This window comes from Vanacampus margaritifer, chromosome 1 (genome assembly GCF_051991255.1).
Source record: "Vanacampus margaritifer isolate UIUO_Vmar chromosome 1, RoL_Vmar_1.0, whole genome shotgun sequence".
Classification (NCBI taxonomy): Eukaryota; Metazoa; Chordata; class Actinopteri; order Syngnathiformes; family Syngnathidae; genus Vanacampus; species Vanacampus margaritifer.
In genome coordinates this window covers 56,259,510-56,274,984 of record NC_135432.1, presented here as the reverse complement: position 1 = coordinate 56,274,984, position 15,475 = coordinate 56,259,510, and the positions used below count along the sequence as shown (strand labels likewise).

Below are 15,475 nucleotides of genomic sequence, written 5' to 3'. Positions count from 1 at the left end.
GGAGCCTTCTGACAAATTATTGACACGCATGAAACGGTAATTATAAGAGCCATTTAATGTTAGACAGTAACAAGAAGCGTGGTAGCTATGACTGATTAGTTGATCAGTTACACAGACTACAATTAACTGAGCGGTGTTGGACAAATCACCAATGGCGCCATGATCACATTAGTAAAATGCAACATGTCAGATCCCCCTTATTTCTGTTTTAAGTGTCAAAAAAAACCATTCATGGTTGACAGAGGAAAAAGCAACGTGAAGCAAAGCAAACCGGGTTACGTATTTCGTTTGACAGAGTTGAACGTGACAAGCCATAGCGAGTGAATTTTGCTGGTATACAGTACATATAACACACAGAGCAAAGTAATAAAGTGACGAATCAATTGGACTGCTACACAATTAAATGTATTCAAACACTAAAAAGACACGACAGTGAATGAATAAATGGAGCCAACGTTCAAAACACTAGGTTTAAACATGTTCATACTTGCGGACTACAGATGTTAAGATGTACACGTATGGGAGCAAAAAATGAAACTCTTCAAATCCCATTTAAACTAGATTTTAAAAGGCTTAATATATATTGCTGGTAATAGTTTTCTTTTTAAGAAAATATAAATTGTGCGACTGAAGCTTACAATACACTGCTGGCAGTTGCGCCAGATTCTTGGTGACCTGCTGGCAAAGGTCATCTGAGAGGCGCCATGTGCTGAGAGACTCCCAGGAGGAGCGAAATGGAAAAACAAAACAAAAAAAAGAATCAACAAACTGGAACCATGTGATGTTGGAACCCCTCGTTGTGACCCCGATGCTGCTACGGCGTTTGTCACAGTGGAATGCTACGGACTTCACGTAATGTGCGCAAACAGCAGCCAAACTCGAGTTGGACGTATTCAGATACATAAATAAGAGGACGTCGGGGCGCGGGAAGGAAAATGAGAAGGAGAAACTGGTGTCCAGTCAAGTCCCAACAGCGGACTCAGTTGACGTGGTCCAAGGCGCGCAGAAGCTCCTCCCCCTGCAGCAGATACTGGCGTCCCTGTAAGGGGGCGTTGACCTCGCAGTCGTAGCGGGTGAGCTGCGGCAGGTTGAAGAGGGACCTGGTGGCCTCCGATGTGCTGCCCAACAGGCAACTCGCCAAATCTAAGACGACAACAGGCCCGCGGCTCATTAAGAATGCAACAAAAAGGCATCAGCGGAGCAATCCGCGAAAGGCCTCGTCAAGTCACCTGAAGGCAGCAGAAGAACAGTTTGGGTTGTGCCCAACTCAACCTTCAGTTTCTTCCCTTCTTTCACATTTTCCTTCGGCAAAGTTTCCTAGAAAAACATGACTGTTAATCTGGATGTCAAACCGGATGTCATTTTACGGATGTTTCACTTACCTGGCCAGCCATCGCTCGTAGGTCATCCAGTTTTCTTTTGCGCTGTGCATTAAGCGCCGCCAGGGTGCGAAGGGACACCTCTTTGTCCAACTGTGGCGTTCTGCCCAACAAACATGATGAACATACATCGTGCAAAAAACAGGTAGAGAACATGTTGCGCAACCTTTACCTCTTAATGAGGATGGGGGAAGCGGCGGGAACGGATTCAGGTGATGCCGGGGACGAGGTGCCGCTGCTTGTCGTGCTGAAGGGCAGGCCGAGATAATTGTGGAGATCCTGCGCGACGCGGACAGGCGAGCTCTCCAGGGATTTGACGGATCCACAAGACGGCGGCTGTTCGGGGCTCACACTGCGCAGCTGGAAGTCGTCATCCATGGGGATGTAGGGAGCCAACATCTCCAGGTCCAAGTCCTCCATTGCCTTTCAGGAAGAGGAGCATGCAATCATTTGTGTGCGTTGGTTTTCAAGATCAATCATGAATTACCTGTGTGCTAAAGGGGGTCTTGGGTTGTGTATCAATAGCAAACAGCTTCTCCACCAAGTCCAGTTTAAAGTCGGAGATGTCCGGGTCCATGGTTAAGCAAAAGTCAGGAGGAGGAGGCACCTACAGAAGGAAATAGGGAAGTAGGTAAAAGCACAATTCTACTTGGCTAGAAAGTTTATACAATGTACTCAACTAAAAGGCCATGCAGTTAAACATTTTAGTACTATTAACTCATTCACTGCCATTGACGTCCAAAATTAATTTTAACTTTTTCTATTAGTTTGACATCTTTTTCCACTTTTGTTAACAAGAGTATGCAAACCTAGAATTTTTTTTATTGTAAATTTAGAACAGGTAACAGAACAGATATAAAATTTGTGATTAATTACGATAAAAATAATAATAATTACCCGACGCCCCTAGTTTTTAATAATCTTTTTTTTTTTTTGATCGCATGACTTCAATAGTTAATTCCCGATTAATCACAAATTTTATATCTGTTCTAAATCTACAATAAAAAAATCCTAGGTTTTCATACTCTTGTTAACAAAAGTGGGAAAAAAATGTAACTAATAAAAATCGTTCAAATGAATTTTTGACGTCTATAGCCGTCAATGGCAGTGAATGAGTTCAAATGAATGTGCACTAAACCAATTTTGAATACGCTTTCGTTGTCTTTACCTCGGCTGTGCTGTTGCTGGTTGCCGACGTAGCCACGGGTCCGGCGTAGTCGTCACTTTTCCCATTCGCGGCGTTGACGTCGACACCGAGGGGCTCGCTGGGCGGCAGAGGAGAAAGAGGCAGTGCCAGCTTTTCACAGGCGGCAGGAAGCATCACGTCATTATAGAGAGGCACGTCTTTCAGCAGGTGGATGTCGGAATCTGTGGTAGGGGAGAAGCTCGGCGTTAGCAAACAAGTCATCCGGGCAAAGTGTGCGCGAGGTCACAAACCGGGGCAGCTGAAGTCCAGGGAGATGATGGTGTCTCCGGCTGCTGGCGCCAGCAGAGTCAAGGCCTCGGGTTCTTCCTTCAGCCGATCGTACAGGCTGCTCACTGGCTTTGGCTCAAGCGTTTGTGTGAATAGCTTGATCACATCCAGCTCTGGGGCCTTCTCCTCCTCTTCGTCCTCCTCCAGCACGGTTGTGGACTTCTCTAAAGGGCAGCTCTGCACGACCACCTTTTCTTCATCCTGCTGCTCCTTCTTCACAGGCTTCACATCTTCCGTCTGCTCCAGAGACAAGATCAGTTTTTCCTCCTGGATGCCACTATAGAAGAGGGAGACAAAGTCACAGTTGTTCTGGGGGGAAAAAATCAATTTTCACAAGACAAAAATAAAATAAAAACAGTATGTTTGTTCAATCATTAACATTGCATCATCAAAGTGAGCTAGAAGCCATTTTTAAAACTTCAGATTGCTCAATAATTTGTCGAAATAGTACACACACATGTCGACTGACCCATAGATACTCTCATACTGTTCCATGGAACCTATGCTCAATTAAAACTGCCAAATTTGTGGTTTGAGGAATGCTCCCTAAAATGCCACAAGATGGCGCCAAAGCTAAGTGAAAACTAGTGATTAGCAGGATATTTGTTGAATTGATATATTATCTTGTTTACCTTATGGTAATGGACCCGCACATGTCCAGTACATTTTTTCCCTTAATCAAAAAACCTGTAAGGATGTTCCTTAAGAAGAGTTTGACTCTTTTTTTTTTACCACCCACAAACTTACTAAAAATAGAATATTTCATTATAAGTGAAGGTGATTTATTTCCTCATCAATGAATTATTGTGACTTTCGGAGCTATTTAGTACCTGAGAACAAAGTTGACACAGACCACACATTGTGGCTGAGAGTTCTTGTTATTGTAGATGACAGTTGCTTGTGTCTCCACCCACACAAAACCTCCTCTCTTAGCCAGCATCCGGTATTGGCCTGTGCTGACCTGGCCCTTTGCAAACACTGAGACAAACACAAACACAAGCACGTTTATGATACGCCGCTGGCCAAACCACTGCAGCAGTTCTAGTTCATTTGCAACATTATGCAAACTCCATTCAAGGTTTGCATGTGGTCTTAAGCAGTGAAGCTTACAGTTGTGATGAGTCTTGGTGAGGTGGTCCGAGTCCAACGCGTGATAGTACTCGTACACAGAACGATCCAACAGGTCCTCTGGATCATATCCCATAAGCTCAGTGATCCTGTAGGAGCACAAAAAATGGTCAGCATGTACTGTGCCCTCAAATAGGAAGTCAAAAATAAAAAAAATTGTTTTAGCCATAGTGAGTACTCTATGACTACATTGGGGGTGACAGCAAAGAGGACTATGACGCAGAATTAGAGCTGGGCAATAATTCAATATCAATATATATTGGGATAGGCACGTTATCAATATCAATATAAAATACATTTAATAAAATGTTTGATCGTCAGAGGCTACTTTATGGCATTAGATTTGTGCCACAATTGCAAGCACCTTAAGAGGAAATTTGGAGTGCACAAGAAGCGTTCTTGAGTCTGGTTCATTCACTCGTCAAGCCGAAGTAGAAGCTTTCGAACCAACCAAGAAATAGTTTGCACATGTACTTTGTTTACTTAACTTTTTTCGATGAAAAATCAATTAAAGCATAGGTCAAATTCTTTTGTGTTTCTCCCTCTGCTTTATTTAATTTGACCTTTAATCATTTATTGTTTTTATTTTTGACCTTGAATCAATTTATACTGTTTTTCTTATTTTAAAAAATATTTTTTTAAATCAATAATTATTGATAGACTGATATTAAATACTTACATTGTGATACATTTTTTCAGCCATATCACCAAACCTTTCTGAGCACATTATGTTCAAAAATATGTTTATTTAATCTTTAGTTTTAAATTTACTTTTTCCTAGTCAAGGAAGGAAGTCAACCTTAAACCTGACCTCACTAGTCTAAACTTGACATTCTTAATAATATTACATTTGTGGAATATGAGTTAAACAGCAAAATCCAGCCATTTTTATCCATCTCAGGGGCGGCCATTTTGCCACTTACTATCGACTGAAAACGTCACAGTTGCTCAGGGCTGAGGCACCGACCAATCACAGCTCACCTGTTTTCTGAAGCGGAGCTGTGATTGGTCGCTACTTGAGACCTGAGCAACTGTGATGTCATTTTCACTCGACAGCAAGTGGCAAAATTGGCGACTTCTGATAAAAACGGAAGGGGAGGGGGTGTATTTTTGCTGCTTAACTCGTATTCCACTAACGCAATATTACCAGAATACCGTATTTAGACTTGTGGGGCTGCATATTATTGACAATTTTTTTTTTTTTAGGTTGACTTCCCCTTTAAATATTCGATTTAAAAATAAAACTACTCAATTTAGCTTCTTTGCTCCAGGTCCTTATTTTAAATGATAATAATAAAAAAATATATATCGATAGCAACTGATCTAAAATGCCCGTGATGCACTTTTCAGCCATATCGCGCCCAGCCCACCGCTGGGTCACGTGTGCTCACCTCTCGTCGCAATATGTGAACCTCATATCCATTGTGTGGCGGCTGAGAAACGTTTTGGCATCCAGAGGGACTTCGATGTTGGAAGGGTGTGGAATAGGATCACAGATCAGCACCAGATAAGGAAGCGGTGGCTCCTTGTGGTCCTTGGCGGTCTCCTCGTTGAGGCCGCTGTGTAAACGCACGTGTCCAGAGCAGTGAAGCACCTGTAGACGATTACAGTTGTGTTTTACTTTTAGACTCAAACGACGGTATGTCCCATCTTTATTTAAAAATGTAACGTTTGCCAATGGATATTGTACGTTTGCTGAGAATAAAAAAAAAAAAAAGGTTTTTCTTTAAAGTATTGAAATCATGTCCACCAGTTCATTAGTTCATTGGTCAAACACTCAAGTCAAAAATTTGAATTTTGCTTTGGATATGGAATTGTCATGATTTAAATATGTAATTGTGCTGTTAATGTCTTTCGCATGGGTTTGAGTCTAATGGCCATCTAATGGCCTATCAGATGTCGATATCTGTGCACATACACAATTATAGACCGATTATTTTGGATTAAAAGGAAGTTTGCTGCCTAATGGTCACTTTGCTTGGCAATGGGTTATTGGGTTACCAAGTGATGAAGACACTCGCCAACATGCACTTGATATCATTATCAAGGTTTCAGTCCAGCTTTTATGATGACCAAGACCTTCCATTACCTTCCATGTAGCAGACTTGACATTGACCGTACGGCCTCGGCTAGTGAGCGTGCACTTCATTCGAAGGAAGAAGCTGCGCTCTGTGTTTGGTTCCTTTGCCTTTTTGGAGCCTGAAATTGAAGCAAAAAGCAAAAGTTCATTCAAAAGATGGATCTTTCAATTTCTTTAAACTTTTCCATGAGTGATTAGAATTTAAAGGGTCCATAAGTGTAATATAATGTTTTTCTCCTTCTGTACCGCAAAGGAAAGTTCACATTGACTTGTCGTTGTGAGTTAAGATGATTAAACGCTGCGTACCTGTTCTGTGGACCAGCATTTCCCTCAGCTCGTCCTGGTCACAGGGGTGTGTGAAATCAAACACGCTTTGCCCAGTCAGGTCAAACTACACAAGTCAGAGACAGAATGGAGGACATTTCACATCAGCATTTTATGCGCGGTTAACCTGAGAACCTCTAAAGCATCAGTAAAAATGTGCCCATCATTGTTTCTAAGGGGGAAAAAAATACAATTCAATGCTGACAATTTTCATTCAGACTTACCTGTGCCAGGCCAAGGCACTTGTTAACATTCTCAGAGAGATAAATCATATCGCCATCTTCCGACAGCACCATTAGAAAGCCCTCCAGAGCTTTTAAGTAGGAGCCGTTCAGCTGTGTGTCCAATTCGCTCTCCTCCTCTGCCTTTGGCTCATCTGGAGGGACAAAAAAAAAGAAGCAAAGAATGAAATGAAAGCAGTGCCAAGGGTTTTGTCACATCTAAATGTGCATGATGTTCAAGGAAGCATGTGATATGATAGTTTATAATATGAATTGCTGTGTAATTTGGTTAATTTGTTAAGGGGATTTTGGGATATTAGCGCTCCCATATCTACTCTTGATGAGGGTGGCGGGAAACATTTTCTTGCCCCATCTGAAACATTTGAAAGCAGCGACTGACCTGTGCCGAGCAGTTTTCTCATGCGCAGGTAGCTGATGGTGAGCCTCATGACAGAAGCCTTGTCGAGGCTGGAGCTGACGCTCTGAGGCAATGGCAGCTGCTCGGAAAGCTCGAAAAACACCTCCGACTCCTTCCCGCGCCGGCATCGCGCCGCATCTCTCGACTTCTCCTTCCTTCTTTCTGAGCTCACCCTGCGGGAGACGGGTGGGGGTTAGTCATTGTGGTAACATAATGCCTCAAGAAAGACCATCTGTTCATAGAGCAGATTTTGAGAAGAAGAAGAAATAAATAAAATAAAAAGCTCTTGAAGCATAATACAAACCTTGATCAGATTACAATTCACTTTCACATAATCAAATAACTGGCTGGGGACACATCACTTTCTCACAAGCTATTTATTTTACCCCCATTCTTTTTAACTCAATCCAGAGCGCTATGTCGGAGTCAAAATGAATCAATTAATTGACAGCTTTCACTTTGGAAAAGAATGATGATAATGTTTGCCTATTTTCAGACATGTTAAGGACTAAAGCAACAACAGTCCGAATCATAAACAATTTATATTTGTACATTTTCTGCAGTCCATGAGAAATACTTTCCTGTTTTTGTTTTTAATAAAGGTATAAAAAATGTAAAACATGTTTTTTATCCAGTTGCTCGATTACCGGTAATCAAAAAATAGACGGATTGAATATCAAAGTAGTTGAAGGCATACGCCAAAAATGTGTCTGCAAACGGGTGCTTCTTATTATTTCTGGCAAGTCAAAGCTGAGGTTACTTCTAAAAATCTCTCTGTGTGATGGAACAGTAATGACACGGGACTAAAATGTGAACTTAAAAGGGTAAAATGCTTTGACAGTCCAAAATGTCCGGATCAAAAGTGGCTGATGATAATATATCAATTTAGCAATATGTGAATTGCGGATGTTATTTGGCTAACTAAAGGCTGCCACCTTCAGAACACCACCAGCTGAATAATTCATCAGTCTGAGTGGAGTCATATTCTCCACATTGTTGATTTCCCAAGCACCTTCCTTTAGCAATCAATACCATTGAGAAATATTTACGCAGTCTCACATGGTGCCGTCGTAATGTTGTGACATTTTTCGGCCACCTCTGCAGTGCGTTTTATATCAATGTCACATTTGAACAAAATTGGAGCTAGCACTCCAATTTTGACTTCATTCATAAACAAGGATTCATCAGCAACACTATAAGAATTAATTAAGCTAGCGAGGTATACAAATGCATAGAATAAACTAGAATTAGAATCTTTCAATTCTAACGTCACATGCATCTATCTCGCTTTGTAGTTATTCAATGGTGCACATTGCACAATGAAACCAAACAGTATTTTAAGCACTTTTTTTTTAGGCACACACACTGCCAAGTTTTTAAACAATGTCCGCATGATTTTAATACAGAAAGCGCCACACCAGCAGTTGTATTACAAGAGGAGTGTGACGTTGGCCAGACGTCAGCATATGGCGCAATACTTCAAAGTTGTTTGCCAACCATCAAATGACAAAATACATCTGGAGCCTGCCCCCAATGCAGTGGAATACGTTGCACGGTCTTTCACTCTGCCGGCCAGAGATGATGCAACTTTGAGGACTTACATACGTATCTGTAACCACAGGGATAATATCCATAATAAGGATTGTGAGGCTAAAGATACTAAGTCCAGGAAGTAGGTTAGACTGCTAACATTAGCCGCTAGCTCTAGCCATGTAGCTGCTGACTGGATAATTATTTAAATTTAGAATGCTTTATTGATTTCACACTCACAGTTGAATTAATATGATGCCGACACTCGGTAGTTTTGCTCTGGAAAGGACTCAAGTCAGTTTAAATGTTATGGGAAATTGTGTTTCAAAATCCAAAGGAATCAGAGACCAACCATCAAAACAGATAGCACATGAAAATTACATAGCTAAAAATCATCTGTATTCCTCAGATTGACAGGTACAACATTTTCAAAACACATAAAGCAAAAGGAAGGATTTTTTTCCCCCCAAAGTACAATCTTCCATCCAATTACAAATTTGTGTTACTCAACATTCTAAACTGCAAGATGATGCCATCAGCTTTTTTTGTCTTACTAAGAAACACAAATGCATAACCATGCTTATTTTAATCCAGACACACTGCTTTCCCTCTATATTAAATAGCACATGAAAAAAAATAGTCCCCAGCAGAAACGAACACATTCCCAGGCAAAAGGCCAATGTTACATAACAGTACTCGTGCACATGAGTTCATGCATTACCAACAGTCCTCTGCAGTTTGACGCTAGAAAACACATACATACTGTATACATATTGGGGTATTTTGTTTTAAGGGAATGATACATTTCACTTGAGATATCAACATCAGTTAGTAAACTAAATCTGACAGTAAACACTGCTAATATATTATAAGATCGCATGTTTTGAAGCATCATGACTAGGAGCTCTGTGAGAAAACCAGAAGATGGCTGAAAATGTCAGGCCAATGACCCCATCGGTGATGACTGATGATGTCATTATCCAATAAACATTTGACTTGACTAAAAAGAGACATCTCATCGTGGTCAGGATCATTGTTGACAAGAATTTAAAAAAATAAATAAATAGCCGACCTAATTGCAGCCTGAGAGGAAAAAACAAAAAAACTAAGAGGATTGACTCCAAGAAAGAAAGAGAAAAATAGTGCAGCAACTGCCAGTTCGCTAAACAGGGTGCAAACATTCCGCTTGCTCAGTGTTCTGTTCCTCTAGTGCTCCTCTTTTTTTAGGGTGCTGATTCAAAAAAACAAATAAATAAATAGACAATTAGGCGGAGAACGGCAACGGATCCTCGAGTAAGTTATTTTAAATTTCAATACAGATAAAACAGATTTTTTTTTCCCATTTAGAAAATATTTAAGTTGATTCGGGACTACTTAATTAATGCCTAAAACAAATAGTGAATGTGGATTTTGAGAGAGTCTTAGCTCCACAGCACGCTGTCCCAGGCCCACTAACAGCCGTTCCCAGCATCCTATGTGGCGGCCATGTTGGCAGGGGGGACATTCTAATCAAAGGCAATGCATGGACATTGAAAACAAGTTGCAACTTGCTCATTTCTCAAGCGATTCTCATGAAGTTTACTTTTTTTGTCATAACCAAAGTGTGTGCTATCAATATATACCACTTTGAAAAAAATATATAATTTTTGGAAGAAAATGGGCCATCCTGGCTACATAGTGGCTTTACCTTTTTTTTTCTATTACATCTGATAAGAAGCAGATCAGTAAACCTTAGTGAATGTAAAACCAAAGACAGTAGATGGCTTTGAATATGGTAATCCTATTTGCTATGGGTACTTTGAAGAATTTTAGGGGGGCAAAAGCAAGGTGGCACGATGATGAACTTCCTTTTATGGCACGAGTATACAGAATCCACAAACAGATCAATGGCAATGAAAGCTCATTAGGACCGGCAGGCATTTGTTGAAGACACAGCAGACTGAGTTGGTTTTGTAGACCCAAAGACAACCCTTGGTAGATTGTGTAGTTCAAAGAAGCCGACAAAGCCCAGACTTCAGCTGCTTCTTCACCACAACGGACCGATGCAGAGTCCGCATTACTGCAGACGCTGCACCGATCCGCCTGTCGATCTCCCGCTCCAACCTACCCTCACCTGTGAACAAGACCCCAAGATACTTGAACTCCTCCCCCTGATGCAGGATCTGTTCTGCCGGAGGTGGGTGTTGAAACTCTTTCTGACAAGGAATTCTGCCAGACATTCCCAGTAGACCCTCACAATATGTTTGGGTCTGCCAGGTCGGACCAGCATCTTACCACGCCATCGAAGCCAACACACCACCAGATGGTGATCAGTTGACAGCTCCGCCCCTCTCTTCACCCGAGTGTCCAACACATGCGGCCGCAAATCCGATGACACGACTACAAAGTTGATCATTGAATTGCGGCCTAGGGTGTCCTGGTGCCAAGTGCACATATGGACACCCTTGTGTTTGAACACGGTGTTCGTTATGGACAGTCCGTGACGAACACAGAAGTCCAATAACAAAACGCCGCTCAAGTTCTGATCGGGAAGGCCGTTCCTGTGTGGTTGGCAAAATAATGATTGAATATTGTCACAATTCTAACACCGCAGTTATGTTGTTCAGAAGTTGTGTAATGTCTGATTTTCCCAGAGGCCTTAATGGCAACCATCTTATTATGAATGCTAGAATAATGAAAATGCTCCTAATAAAACAGAAGAAACAGTACTTGAATACCTAAACTCAACTTGGACTGCAACACACATTTGGCAACTGCTTCTGACGTCAATCCTAAGTGATTAAGAGATGAGGCAGAAATAATACCGCAAAGTAGCACTGACTGTTCAACATAACTTGCATCAAACCTGATTACAAAGCAAACAACCACCAAAAGTTCGCAATCCCTGTTCAAATGCCATATTTGGTGGGTGGGAGGGAGAGAGAGAGAGAGAGAGAGAGAGAGAGAGAGAGAGAGAGAGAGAGAGAGAGAGAGAGAGAGAAAGTTTCTCCATCATTAATGTTACCTATAACCTGTACAATTTAATTGAAACAAATCTTTTAGAGATGGGGTAAAAACAAACTGCGATATAATGTGGTTGGACAAGTGTGCACACCCCCTGAAACTGGGATGTGGCTGTGTTACAAATTAACCAAACACATCCAAGCTCCTGTTAAACTGGAGTCAGCCCATATACTACCATTTAAAGTGCCTCCGATTAAGCACAAATAGAGTTTCCGCTGTTTTAGTAAGCTTTCCTGACATTTAAAAATATACAGTATATATTTCAAGCAGACGCCTGCAGTTTTTTTTTTGCCAACATTGGCTGGTATTTGGAACTGTTCATAATTCCTTTCAAGCTTCAATCTTGACTAAGGTCCAATTCCAGCCAAATAAAAAACAGCCTGTGTTATAAGGGCTCTAGACGGTGACCAATATGCTCGCAAATGTGGTCAACTTGTCAAGTGTGTGCTTCTTGGAAAAATGTCATCTATTCGCACTAGACTCGAGCGAGTAAATGTTTTAACGCGCCCACTGGTCTCATTGAAAGACAGACAGAAAGACATTGAAAGTCTTTTACTTACTTACATACTTATGAGCTGGCCCCTGAAACTTGATTAAAAATAATGGTCACATAAAACCCAAGCCTTTTTTTCCCCCGTGTCTTTTAAAATGACTATTTTTATTACTTTTTTTGTCATACACTGCCTGTTGGAGACAAATTTGTAACAGTAAAAGTCCAAGTGTCGAGAAAGTTCATTTTCTAAACAAACTAGTTTAAAGGTCAGTTCCCAAATTTTTAAATGAACTACTTCAGTTCATAATTACAAATTTTTAACTAAGTTCTATCCATCCATTTTCCGAACCGTTTTTCCACATGAGCATGCTGTAGCCTATCCCAGCTGACAATGGGCAGGACGCGGGGTACACCCTGAACTGGTTCATGGATAAAAAAAAATTAACTAGTTCATAGTTGTTGTTTTTTTAAACAATATGTTGCTGCGAGTCATTACTGTCAAAATGTTGGCATTTCTCAACTTGTCACCGATTCAGTCCACTCTAGTGACACCTGCAAATGTTACCCTACATCTCATGAGGAAAAACTTGTTTCTTAAATTATTTTTTTTTAAATGAGAAATAAAAGAACAGGACTGTAGTTTTAATGTCCACGCACAAAATAAACCAAGCTGAAGTTAGAAATGAGATGTCACACACTAACTAAACCCCCATGCCGCCTTCAAACGATCGTAAAACGACAACCAACCTGCGACTTCCTGCGCTCCTCGCAAAATTCAAAGGGAAATTACTCCAATGTCAAATGCCCAACTCAAACTACAGCATACGACTTTTTTGTTGTTCACGACGGTTGGTCACTCTGTCAGATTACCAGATACATGTTTGCTGTCTTGGACCAGGCGAGTTCCCACACTACACATCTGACACCACCAACCAGACCCTGCACGGACATCGTGTGCTGCTGCCAAGAAAAAAAACGGCAGCGGGGAGAGTTTGTGGCCAATCAGGACCGTGGGACACCAATGCAGGTCCATGTCGGAGCTGTCTGGAGGAACAGCAAGGGCATGTTGCGCACTACCTGCTCGCCAGTCAGTACATTGTAAAGCGGAACACAAGAGCAAAATGTAAACATTTGCAGGGACGGGTCACGGATGGAGCGGCGGGATAACGTGAAGTGTGCATCAGTGCCCACAGAAATGAACACAACTTGCAACTTGGCCTTTTCTACTCTTATGCAATAAGATGTGACTACAAAAATGTCATGAAAAGTTTAGAGAACTTTCGTTGGGGTTGATCTTGAATGTGATTGGTTGATTCTGAACACAGCCACATCCCTGGTTAGAAGACAGTGTGCAGACTTGAGCCACATTATCTTAGTAGTTACATATTATTTAAGATAACATTATTTCACTTTTTTAAAATTGAGTTCTACATGTTAAATATCATTATAATAGCGGTAAAAAAAAGTTTTTAAATAAATAACCTTGGTCTCATTTTTGAATAGTCCAAAAACATGGCATTTGAACAATGGTGGTAGACTTTTTATAGCCACTGTAGTTAGCAAAATACACATAGGATTATCAGTCGAGTAATTCGACCTGTAATGTGCCAAATTTCTATTTGGCAGCAAAAATACAAGATAAAGCCAATGGGGATTGGGCTATAACTTGGATGTTTTTAAAGGGACAAAATAAAAAAAACGGTATAGGCAACATTTATGTAGACGCCAGTCACTTTACTACAGCGAGTTCTTATTCTTGTGTTGATTGATGTCAGTAGGACAGAATAAAAATAAATAAAAATAAATAAATAAATAAATAAAGAGTAGCTACAAAGAAGCAATTGACAGATTGATTATTATAACAAAGTATCTGCTTAGTTTCAGGTCTGTTTTCAAATAATTACACTGCTGACGCCTGCCATCACTTAACTTACTCCATTGTCACTACAGTTAAAGTGTTTACATTTAGCCACTGACACAGTAATAACCCAGAGCGACCCTATGTTGTTACCAGACGACTACTTATACATATTTAACTAGAACCACACCGAAACAGTGCTCGCAAGCGATAAGGGCCAGCAATCGCTACGTCAAACCAGGACAGGACAGCAGTCACAAAAACTCGCACAGACCACACAAAAAACGTTTTAAAAAATAATAATTGCTAATCAAAACGACGTGTTTAATTAGACAAAACAACAATCTAACCGGGACACAAAGGCGAGTCGGAAGCTGGCTAAATAAACATCGCGACGCTAGCCAGCTAAGTTAGCCATTAGCTATCAAATATATGATGTCGCTGGAAACGCAGTAAGAGTAACATAAAATACCTTGCAATTCAGTCCATAACGTGGTACAAATTGTGTTGTTCAAACCCCCAGGCACTATTTTGACACGTATCCGTGTAGCGTAAGCTAGCGCCAACATTACCTTTTCTTTTCAGGTACAATTCCTGTGTCCATTTCAGGACCGAAGCACCAGAGTTGTGTCGCCCGATCCGTATCAAGCTGTCTCCGTCGCCGTCGACGAATAATGCCAAACACCAGCTGATTCTCGCCGATCTGGGTTCCTAGCTCGTTAAGTGCTCTTCGTGTGAGTTAGCGGCGTGTGTGTATTTTGCGACGAAACAAGTCTTCTTTCCGCTTAATGGCAGGCCATTCTTATGTCCACAATTGGCAGCGTTGCCACGCTGGAAAACTGAAAACTGGATGAACTACACAAGGGCAGGATTACTCACCCCCCGAGGCCGCGGGGACGCGCAATCACATGATCAACCCCTCGTGGACGCGCCCACAATATTGTACTGTATTCCATTGTATAATTGTATAATTCATCGATGGCAGTGCGGTGCTCTCTCCCACCGATACGAGTCACCAACACGAGGGTCATTCAGGAGCCGAATGACATTTTCTGTCCCATCCATGAAATAAAAAAATAATCAATGTACAAAATACAGAGACATGTACTTAATTGCTGTGTAAATTAACAGTTCTGAGAAAACTGTAGTTGTCTTAACAGTGATTCCCAAATATTGAATTAAAATACTATACTAAGTGCAGCTCTTGCCACTCAACTCCCACTAAAATTGCTTTTTTCTGTGTCTGCCTATATTGATATTTGATAACCAAATTAATAGCAGTAAAACGGAAAAACAAGTTTTAAACAATTGTATTTGGCATGATTTTGTTGATACTTGGTAATGGACAATTCCGAACATACGGGCATTTCTGATATTTCCACAATACAACTCAAAGCAACGCTTCCTTAACACTGTGGAAACAAATGGGGTATTGTACTGCATAATGCATTATTTTTGTTTGTGACTATCATACAAACCAGACAGATTGTTATAGTAGTAAAACGACCATTAATCACATTTTGAAATCAAAATACTCAGATTCTAACGATCCGAAGTCTAATGCTTT

General features: G+C 40.9%; 1 protein-coding gene across 1 annotated transcript; it reads right to left on the bottom strand.

Annotated features, from left to right (window-relative positions):
- Window positions 1–42: 42 nt before the first annotated feature.
- hif1aa (hypoxia inducible factor 1 subunit alpha a) lies at window positions 43–14,832 on the bottom strand. Its single transcript, XM_077555654.1, has 15 exons — window positions 14,481–14,832; window positions 7,007–7,197; window positions 6,610–6,761; window positions 6,368–6,452; window positions 6,071–6,180; window positions 5,373–5,575; window positions 3,964–4,070; window positions 3,684–3,831; window positions 2,817–3,130; window positions 2,548–2,747; window positions 1,867–1,986; window positions 1,552–1,802; window positions 1,383–1,482; window positions 1,230–1,317; window positions 43–1,143 (listed from the first exon to the last, which is right to left on the bottom strand). Exons 1-15 carry the CDS (start codon window positions 14,510–14,512, stop codon window positions 980–982), a joined length of 2,265 nt encoding a protein of 754 aa, XP_077411780.1. The 5' UTR covers window positions 14,513–14,832; the 3' UTR covers window positions 43–979.
- Window positions 14,833–15,475: the final 643 nt, after the last annotated feature.